Genomic DNA, 9979 nt, shown 5'->3' with positions numbered 1-9979 from the left:
ATGCCTCGTTTGTAATGGGTTTTAATGTTTTTGTCTCGTCGCTCCGGCCGGGACACGGCATCACAGTATGGTGAGGGGCGTAACATTTCCGTCACACGCTTGAGGTATTCAGCCAATCACAACACACAGGACACAACCCTCTACGGAAACCTTGGCAATTGAATCGCCATTGGCTAGTAAATTTTAGTGTTTACTCGCCAGACTGAAATACTAATTATACTATACTAATATTAAATATCTGAAAGTACACTCTTAACATCAGTCAGTCAAGCATTATAATATGATAATCAAGTATTGTTTAATAATAGAAGTTTAGTAATTAGAATTAAAATTTGGTAACTATGTATGAATGCAAATTAGTCATTTTAACTGAACTTAGGACTGGTGGTGGTGCTTTTTTTGGTCAGTCAGGGAAAAAAACTAATAATAATATACAAATTCTACTAATAAGAACAATATAAAACGCACCAAGGATTAACAAGCTGCTGGATTCATGAATGTTAATCAGGTTGTATGCGTTCGCTGGAACTGATTTGCTGAAATCAAAACAGGGACGATAATAAGTGAGCGCCAGCCAATGAGATTTCACTGCACATTAGTTCCGCCCACTACCGGAGAACCTGGCAGGTCTTACAAGCTGAAGAATTCTTTATATTATTATTATTATAGTTATTTTGACAGGAAAATACAACAAAGAATATCGTTTACATGTAGCGCATCAATTCTGCATGTTATGTAAGACTCTCTCTCTCTCTCTCTCTCTTTGCGCATGTGAGAGAAAGCGACGGTGAGTCGTGTGCCTTCACACTACAGTTTACGTTACGCCAAATACACATGCACATCCATTGAGATGAAATGGAAAATATCACAGATCGCTTGACAGAGAATGATACTCTGAAGCGCTCAGAGTGTTTGGCGAGTGAAAATATATCTGTGCTAAACTTATACTTAGCCTCTAACTCACACTGGCGAGTAAAATCTGAGAATTTATTAGCCATTGGCTGATATTAGACATAATTTAGTCGCCCAGAGTGAAGATTTAGTCACATATGCGAGCGATTTACTCACAATGTAGAGGGTTGGGATAGCTGGCCAATCACAACACACCTCGCTTTTCAGACCGATGAGCTTTGTAAAAATCGACGCATTTCAGAAAAGCGGGGCATAGAGGAGAAACAATAATGTGCAGTACGTGGAAAATAATGTGTTTTTTGAACCTTAAACCGCATAAACACATTTCATTACACCAAATACACAAAATAATGTTCTTTTTAGCAACATATGACCCCTTTAAAGCAGATGTGCTGTCATTCAACAACTATGGCTGGATGAAGAACAAAACAAAACAAAAGACCTTATAATAAACAACAGAATGTTATTGTCCATTGGTGTGGATGCTAATATATTTATTGTTACAGTTGTTTTAATAGTTATTGTTCTAGGTGTGAACGGGCCTCATGTCCACTAAATACTGTACCATAAGATTAATTTCCTCACTCATGCCATAACCCGAAAATATGTACAGATCTCTGTGTGGCATTTTCCTATTTAAACCATATGTGGATGATGTTTATGTATTGATAAACTGGTGCATAAAATGATTATATGATTCTTTCTTTTGGGTTGTTTGTTGAAACGAAAAAATATATATAAAATTCATATATTAAGATATTTATATGAATGTAATTTATCTCTTGCAAAAACAGAGGAAAGGAGAAGCCCAACGAAAGAAGCTTATTGCACTAAATGTCTTCTTTTTATTATCTACATAATGTAACAAGAGTACAATTATAGTCAATTATGAAAAATGTAATTGTTGTCATTTGTGTTATGCATAAGAATCCTCTGCAATGGCCATGTTAAAATTTGAAGCAAGTGTGAATGCATTTTCTTCATCAAAGGTGAGAAATGGTTTACCTGAGATAGGCTGGAGGTTCAGTGCTGATGGACACAGCCTTGTACTTCTCATCATGTCCCTCAAATATCTCCTCTACTTCGGAGGCCTTCAGCAGCGTCACACTGGTGGCTAAAGTGGTGTAACCGTGATCTAACACAAAACATTGCTTATACTGTAAGATAGAAAGTGCCACTTCCAGCCAACTTGAACCCTTTTAAATCCTCAGACCTTTGATCAAATGTTTACAGTGAATTCACACTTACCGTGAGATGATGCTACTATTTTCTTTCTCTCCTCTACTGTCGCTAGCCTTCTTGAGAGTGATGGGTAGCGCTTATATAAAGACCCTCTGAACATACGTAAGTAATTCCCCACCTAAACACAGACACATAATGGAACAGGGCTGACTAAATAATTAGCCGTAGTTCTGCCAGTGTCTGTACTCTTTATCTATTTATCTCCGGTGAGCTCACATCGTGTAATAATGCAACTACACCGCAAAGGACACCCAGGTATATCAGGTATAGACCTGATGTGTAAAACGCCGGGACTGACTCCTTTCCATGAATCCTCAGTTAGCGATCTTATCCCAATCGACGGTAATCTTAGCAAGCTAGCTGGTGTATTAGCACTCAATGCAACACAATATTCGGTTTATACAAACATAAAATAGCTTAGTGCGTTAAATTACACACCTCTGATCCAATCATGTAAAATTCTTCATCCTCCTCTAGTTGGAATTTAATAGGTTTCTGTCCGTATGTTTTGCTTAACGCCATATTGAACGTTAGCGCAACGCGTTCCGACTCCGAGCTGTTTGGCGCAGGAAAATGACGTATGCGGGCTCCGAATTTAATTTGAAAGAGTTATTCAACATCAATTTTCAGGTAAAAAAAACCCTGTTTTATGTTTTGCTTGCTGAATTGCAGCATTACTTTGGGACTATCTTTAACTCGTGTAACAAGAAGGCTTTAAAAACAACTGAAATGTGTAAGTCTTTTAATCTTTTCCTTTGATGTGATCTTTTGTGATTAGTTATATACCCCTGTTTTGTACCCTGTAGTTTTCTTTCTTTCTTTTTTTCCCTTTTGTTCTACATTGTGACTGCTTTTATCTTTGTGTATATAATGTTCTTAATAAAAAAATAAAAATAAAAAAACATTAAAACCCATAAAAAAAAGAGTTATTCAACATTATTTATGCAAATGTTTAGTTGAAGATACAGAACATGTATTTTTTACATGTAGTTTGTCGCAGTCTTTTTGGAAAGCATTGCAGGACTGGATGGTAGAGAAGGGTGTGATTGCTGATGGTTTCACTCTAACCTTACAAGATGTAATGTACGGAATATAACCAAAGAGTGCTCTGTTTTGTACGATTTGATTAATAATATTATATTATTAGCAAAATACTTTATAAATAAATGTAGATATTTTAAATCCCCTCCTTTGTTTATTGTATTTCAAATTGATCTAAAATACTTCTCAGATGCCCTTAGTAAAATGAAAACTCCAAAAGCAATAAAACTACCTAATTTGTTTGTATTATATAATTTGTTGTAATTATGTATTTTTTATTATTTAATTGATTTGTATTTGATGTTTCTTGGAATGTTTTGTTATATGATTTGTCTGGAGCTTATTATGATTCTATTGTGTTGAGCCTTCCATACCAGAATCTTTTTTGTATACTAATTAATGCCAGTTTGTTGTATTCAGATTTTGTACTTAATAAAAAAAATAAAATAAAAATTAATCAGTTCAGAATTTGTATGTAAATAGGTTGTTTTTCAATTAAAAAACATACAATAAAACAGTTCAGATTTGTTACCTTATCTGTTTAAATAAAATAAACGTCTGTGTTATTCTGAGTTATTATAAATGTACGTTAACTTAAAACTTAATCGAGTTACTATTTTAGAACTAAATAATAATAATAATAATAATATGATGCAGTGTTAACGTCTTACAAAAAAAAATAACTCTAGCAATTCCCCCTTTTTGTCAATTTTGAATTTGTAAGACATTTTCAAGGAAATCGTTAGGGTATTTAATCATAATTTGGAACCAATCCAAAAGAATCCTCTAAAATTAAAGTGATAGTTCACCCAAAAATGTAAACTGTCATAATTTACTCAACCTCAAGTTGTTCCAAACCTGTATGAACTTTTTTCTTCCGTTGAACACAAAAGAAGATATTTTGAAGAATGTTGGTAACCAAACAGTTTAGTTTAATTTAGTTGAACATTCTTCAAAATACCTTCACCAGAACAAAGAAACTCATAGAGGCTTGGAACAACTTGGTGAGTAAATGATGAGAAAATAATTATGAAACTGACTGCACTCTGTTGTGTCATGAAGAGTGTAAATAGATACATGTGCGCACAATCCCTCTGCAGTACCTCATACTGTTTCTGCACTAGACAGTGATTGACAGACCAGATTACATACAGTAGAAGACTAAATGTGACTTTAAAGACTGGATGTTCTTTACGATTCTTGTTTATTATTATACATTAAACATACATAAAAAAAAACTGGGCTACTCTAAATAAATATGAATTTTATGATATTAAAAAAGAAAAATCTTGTCAAAATAGCTTAAATTAAAATGCTCTTGATTGGTCAAAATTTATTGATAAATATATTAAATAACTAAGATTATAAAAGCCCTGGGCTGGTTTCTGGCTTTTAAAAGTCATTTTTTGCTGATTAGACATCACCCATTTGTTTGCAAAGACATGTGACTTTGCTGTGCACGTAGTATTTGTCAAGCATCTTTCTTACGCAAGTCTGCAGGTCCAGTTCTTATATTTAAAAGACTTTCTGCTCCTCAATTACATCGGAATTGGTCAATATGATGAATGCACATGGACACTGAGCAGTCAGAGAAAACTCCAACTTTGGATGAGACCGAGTGTCTGTCTGAACCAGAATCATCACCTTATTCACCAAAAACTGAAAAGCACAGAGCCAAATCTCTGCCTGTAGATCTATACCAGGATGAATCTTCTTCACACAAGGAACATCCGACTGTAGTCCGTGGAAAGAGAGTCCAGTTTGCAGACATGATGGGGCTGAACCCCCCTCATGTCATCTCTGATGATGCAGATGAAACATGCAATGTGTCATCTAGAATCCAGAGTCGTCCTCCAAACCAGCAGCTTCAACATGAAGATGATCTGATTTCAGCATGTTTAGTACCAGCCTTTATATATATATAAATGTTTGTAAAATGGCACAGCTTTTTAAATATCTGAAAGTACACTCTTAACATCAGTCAGTCAAGCATTATAATATGATAATCAAGTATTGTTTAATAATAGAAGTTTAGTAATTAGAATTAAAATTTGGTAACTATGTATGAATGCAAATTAGTCATTTTAACTGAACTTAGGACTGGTGGTGGTGCTTTTTTTGGTCAGTCAGGGAAAAAAACTAATAATAATATACAAATTCTACTAATAAGAACAATATAAAACGCACCAAGGATTAACAAGCTGCTGGATTCATGAATGTTAATCAGGTTGTATGCGTTCGCTGGAACTGATTTGCTGAAATCAAAACAGGGACGATAATAAGTGAGCGCCAGCCAATGAGATTTCACTGCACATTAGTTCCGCCCACTACCGGAGAACCTGGCAGGTCTTACAAGCTGAAGAATTCTTTATATTATTATTATTATAGTTATTTTGACAGGAAAATACAACAAAGAATATCGTTTACATGTAGCGCATCAATTCTGCATGTTATGTAAGACTCTCTCTCTCTCTCTCTCTCTTTGCGCATGTGAGAGAAAGCGACGGTGAGTCGTGTGCCTTCACACTACAGTTTACGTTACGCCAAATACACATGCACATCCATTGAGATGAAATGGAAAATATCACAGATCGCTTGACAGAGAATGATACTCTGAAGCGCTCAGAGTGTTTGGCGAGTGAAAATATATCTGTGCTAAACTTATACTTAGCCTCTAACTCACACTGGCGAGTAAAATCTGAGAATTTATTAGCCATTGGCTGATATTAGACATAATTTAGTCGCCCAGAGTGAAGATTTAGTCACATATGCGAGCGATTTACTCACAATGTAGAGGGTTGGGATAGCTGGCCAATCACAACACACCTCGCTTTTCAGACCGATGAGCTTTGTAAAAATCGACGCATTTCAGAAAAGCGGGGCATAGAGGAGAAACAATAATGTGCAGTACGTGGAAAATAATGTGTTTTTTGAACCTTAAACCGCATAAACACATTTCATTACACCAAATACACAAAATAATGTTCTTTTTAGCAACATATGACCCCTTTAAAGCAGATGTGCTGTCATTCAACAACTATGGCTGGATGAAGAACAAAACAAAACAAAAGACCTTATAATAAACAACAGAATGTTATTGTCCATTGGTGTGGATGCTAATATATTTATTGTTACAGTTGTTTTAATAGTTATTGTTCTAGGTGTGAACGGGCCTCATGTCCACTAAATACTGTACCATAAGATTAATTTCCTCACTCATGCCATAACCCGAAAATATGTACAGATCTCTGTGTGGCATTTTCCTATTTAAACCATATGTGGATGATGTTTATGTATTGATAAACTGGTGCATAAAATGATTATATGATTCTTTCTTTTGGGTTGTTTGTTGAAACGAAAAAATATATATAAAATTCATAAATTAAGATATTTATATGAATGTAATTTATCTCTTGCAAAAACAGAGGAAAGGAGAAGCCCAACGAAAGAAGCTTATTGCACTAAATGTCTTCTTTTTATTATCTACATAATGTAACAAGAGTACAATTATAGTCAATTATGAAAAATGTAATTGTTGTCATTTGTGTTATGCATAAGAATCCTCTGCAATGGCCATGTTCAAATTTGAAGCAAGTGTGAATGCATTTTCTTCATCAAAGGTGAGAAATGGTTTACCTGAGATAGGCTGGAGGTTCAGTGCTGATGGACACAGCCTTGTACTTCTCATCATGTCCCTCAAATATCTCCTCTACTTCGGAGGCCTTCAGCAGCGTCACACTGGTGGCTAAAGTGGTGTAACCGTGATCTAACACAAAACATTGCTTATACTGTAAGATAGAAAGTGCCACTTCCAGCCAACTTGAACCCTTTTAAATCCTCAGACCTTTGATCAAATGTTTACAGTGAATTCACACTTACCGTGAGATGATGCTACTATTTTCTTTCTCTCCTCTACTGTCGCTAGCCTTCTTGAGAGTGATGGGTAGCGCTTATATAAAGACCCTCTGAACATACGTAAGTAATTCCCCACCTAAACACAGACACATAATGGAACAGGGCTGACTAAATAATTAGCCGTAGTTCTGCCAGTGTCTGTACTCTTTATCTATTTATCTCCGGTGAGCTCACATCGTGTAATAATGCAACTACACCGCAAAGGACACCCAGGTATATCAGGTATAGACCTGATGTGTAAAACGCCGGGACTGACTCCTTTCCATGAATCCTCAGTTAGCGATCTTATCCCAATCGACGGTAATCTTAGCAAGCTAGCTGGTGTATTAGCACTCAATGCAACACAATATTCGGTTTATACAAACATAAAATAGCTTAGTGCGTTAAATTACACACCTCTGATCCAATCATGTAAAATTCTTCATCCTCCTCTAGTTGGAATTTAATAGGTTTCTGTCCGTATGTTTTGCTTAACGCCATATTGAACGTTAGCGCAACGCGTTCCGACTCCGAGCTGTTTGGCGCAGGAAAATGACGTATGCGGGCTCCGAATTTAATTTGAAAGAGTTATTCAACATCAATTTTCAGGTAAAAAAAACCCTGTTTTATGTTTTGCTTGCTGAATTGCAGCATTACTTTGGGACTATCTTTAACTCGTGTAACAAGAAGGCTTTAAAAACAACTGAAATGTGTAAGTCTTTTAATCTTTTCCTTTGATGTGATCTTTTGTGATTAGTTATATACCCCTGTTTTGTACCCTGTAGTTTTCTTTCTTTCTTTTTTTCCCTTTTGTTCTACATTGTGACTGCTTTTATCTTTGTGTATATAATGTTCTTAATAAAAAAATAAAAATAAAAAAACATTAAAACCCATAAAAAAAAGAGTTATTCAACATTATTTATGCAAATGTTTAGTTGAAGATACAGAACATGTATTTTTTACATGTAGTTTGTCGCAGTCTTTTTGGAAAGCATTGCAGGACTGGATGGTAGAGAGGGGGGGGATTGTTGATGGTTTAACTCTAACCTTACAAGATGTAATGTACGGAATATAACCAAAGAGTGCTCTGTTTTGTACGATTTGATTAATAATATTATATTATTAGCAAAATACTTTATAAATAAATGTAGATATTTTAAATCCCCTCCTTTGTTTATTGTATTTCAAATTGATCTAAAATACTTCTCAGATGCCCTTAGTAAAATGAAAACTCCAAAAGCAATAAAACTACCTAATTTGTTTGTATTATATAATTTGTTGTAATTATGTATTTTTTATTATTTAATTGATTTGTATTTGATGTTTCTTGGAATGTTTTGTTATATGATTTGTCTGGAGCTTATTATGATTCTATTGTGTTGAGCCTTCCATACCAGAATCTTTTTTGTATACTAATTAATGCCAGTTTGTTGTATTCAGATTTTGTACTTAATAAAAAAAAAAAGAAGAGTTATTCAACAAATAAAGAATAACAAATCTCCAGGCAACTTTTACAAGACTTTTTCTAAAGAACTTTTTTTTTTGTCTTATTGTTAGTATTTGTAGAAACTAGCCTATACAAAATGGTGAATTGCCTGTTTCATTAAAACAAGGAATTATAACACTGATTCCCAAACCTAATAAAGACAAGTTATTCATTGAAAATTGGAGGCCTATTAGTTTATTAAATAATGACAGTAAATTCTTTACAATGATTTTTGCTATAAGACCGAAGCAAGGTTTAGACAAAATAATTGATATAGAACAGTCTGGGTTTATGCAAGGCCGTCATATCAGGAATAATATTAGACTAGTCTTAGATATGATTGATTATAATCACTTTATTGAGGATGATAGTTTATTTATTGATTTCTATAAAGCATTTGATACGGTGATTCATAATTTTGTTTTCACAGTTATTAAATTGTTTGGTTTTGGAGATATGTTTTTGAAAGCAGATAAACCATTGTATAATGGGTGTAATAGTTCTGTCAAACTTGCTCATGTTACCTCACAAAGATTTGACATTCATGGTGGCATTAGGCAAGGATGCCCTCTCTCGCCTTTTTTATTTTTGGTAGTCACTCAAGGTTTAGCATCGCATATAAAAAGAAATCAATTGAATGGTATCACAGCTTTAGGTTTACAGTTTAAACTAGTTTGCTGATGGCACTACAGTGTTTTTGAAAAACAAATTTGAAGTACCAAAAATAATTAGATATATTGATAGATTGATTTAGATAAACCTGTATTATTTCCCCTCAAAGATTGCTCCTCTTCAGAAATAGAGAATATTCCAGCCAAACATAAATTAACATATTTAGGTGTAATAATTTGTAAAAATGAAAAACATAGGAGTCAGTTAAATTTTTGAACCAATTATTGAGAAAACTAAAAAGAAATTTAATTTGTGGTTAATGAGGGACATCTCAATATTTGGGAGGGTATTATTGTCAAAGGAGGAAGGTATGTCTAGATCTGTTTGCACATCATTATCGTTAGATGTGCCTCCCAAGATTATTAAAGATCTAGTTTAGATTCTTTATAACTTTATTTGGAAAAACCCCCCATAATGAGGGACATCTCAATATTTGGGAGGGTATTATTGTCAAAGGAGGAAGGTATGTCTAGATCTGTTTGCACATCATTATCGTTAGATGTGCCTCCCAAGATTATTAAAGATCTAGTTTAGATTCTTTATAACTTTATTTGGAAAAACCCCCCACATTATTTAAAAAAGGAGGTAATTTGTAATCCTAAAGAGCAAGGGGGACTGGAGGTCTTAGATTATAATACTCTCAATGACACTTTTAAAATTAAATGGTTGATAGAGTTTATGAAGAATAGAGAAAGTCCTTGGAATGTATTTCCTAATTATATATTTAATACT

The 9979-nt window shown here is 34.1% G+C and overlaps 2 protein-coding genes across 4 annotated transcripts in view; both read right to left on the bottom strand.

Annotated features, from left to right (window-relative positions):
- LOC107600005 (SWI/SNF-related matrix-associated actin-dependent regulator of chromatin subfamily B member 1-A-like) overlaps window positions 1–2731 on the bottom strand; it is a 7582-nt gene extending 4851 nt beyond the window's left edge. Inside the window, exons 1-3 of one of the 2 annotated variants that reach the window (XM_016291771.1) lie at window positions 2593–2731; window positions 2161–2272; window positions 1918–2047 (exon numbers count right to left, since the gene is read on the bottom strand). In XM_016291771.1, the coding sequence (XP_016147257.1) occupies window positions 1918–2047; window positions 2161–2272; window positions 2593–2676 (326 nt within the window). In that variant the 5' untranslated portion in view covers window positions 2677–2731. The remainder of the gene's footprint in view (window positions 1–1917; window positions 2048–2160; window positions 2273–2592) is intronic. The other variant, XM_016291772.1, reaches the window with a different exon arrangement.
- Window positions 2732–6715: 3984 nt separating this feature from the next.
- Window positions 6716–7645, bottom strand: LOC107600007 (SWI/SNF-related matrix-associated actin-dependent regulator of chromatin subfamily B member 1-A-like). Of its 2 annotated transcripts, none has more exons than XM_016291775.1 (3): window positions 7507–7645; window positions 7075–7186; window positions 6716–6940 (listed from the first exon to the last, which is right to left on the bottom strand). In XM_016291775.1, the coding sequence occupies exons 1-3, from the start codon at window positions 7588–7590 to the stop codon at window positions 6828–6830; spliced, it is 309 nt and encodes a 102-aa protein (XP_016147261.1). In that variant the 5' UTR covers window positions 7591–7645; the 3' UTR covers window positions 6716–6827. The 2 variants fall into 2 exon arrangements, with proteins under 2 accessions (XP_016147261.1, XP_016147260.1); XM_016291774.1 differs by having other exon boundaries at window positions 6758–6961.
- Between the last annotated feature and the right edge of the window lie 2334 nt (window positions 7646–9979).

Source organism: Sinocyclocheilus grahami, unplaced genomic scaffold (assembly GCF_001515645.1).
Source record: "Sinocyclocheilus grahami isolate Dianchi unplaced genomic scaffold, SAMN03320097.WGS_v1.1 scaffold276.1, whole genome shotgun sequence".
Taxonomy (NCBI): domain Eukaryota; kingdom Metazoa; phylum Chordata; class Actinopteri; order Cypriniformes; family Cyprinidae; genus Sinocyclocheilus; species Sinocyclocheilus grahami.
This window is presented reverse-complemented; position numbering and strand designations above follow the sequence as displayed.

Bases quoted from the DNA above. Each gene is read 5' to 3' on its own strand.
- LOC107600007 (XM_016291774.1), bottom strand. From the start codon at position 7,590: ATGGCGTTAAGCAAAACATACGGACAGAAACCTATTAAATTCCAACTA. The intron at 7,187-7,506 runs GTGTGTAATTTA...GTCTGTGTTTAG, and splicing joins TTTACATGATTGGATCAGAG to GTGGGGAATTACTTACGTAT. The intron at 6,962-7,074 runs GTAAGTGTGAAT...GTTTTGTGTTAG, and splicing joins AATAGTAGCATCATCTCACG to ATCACGGTTACACCACTTTA.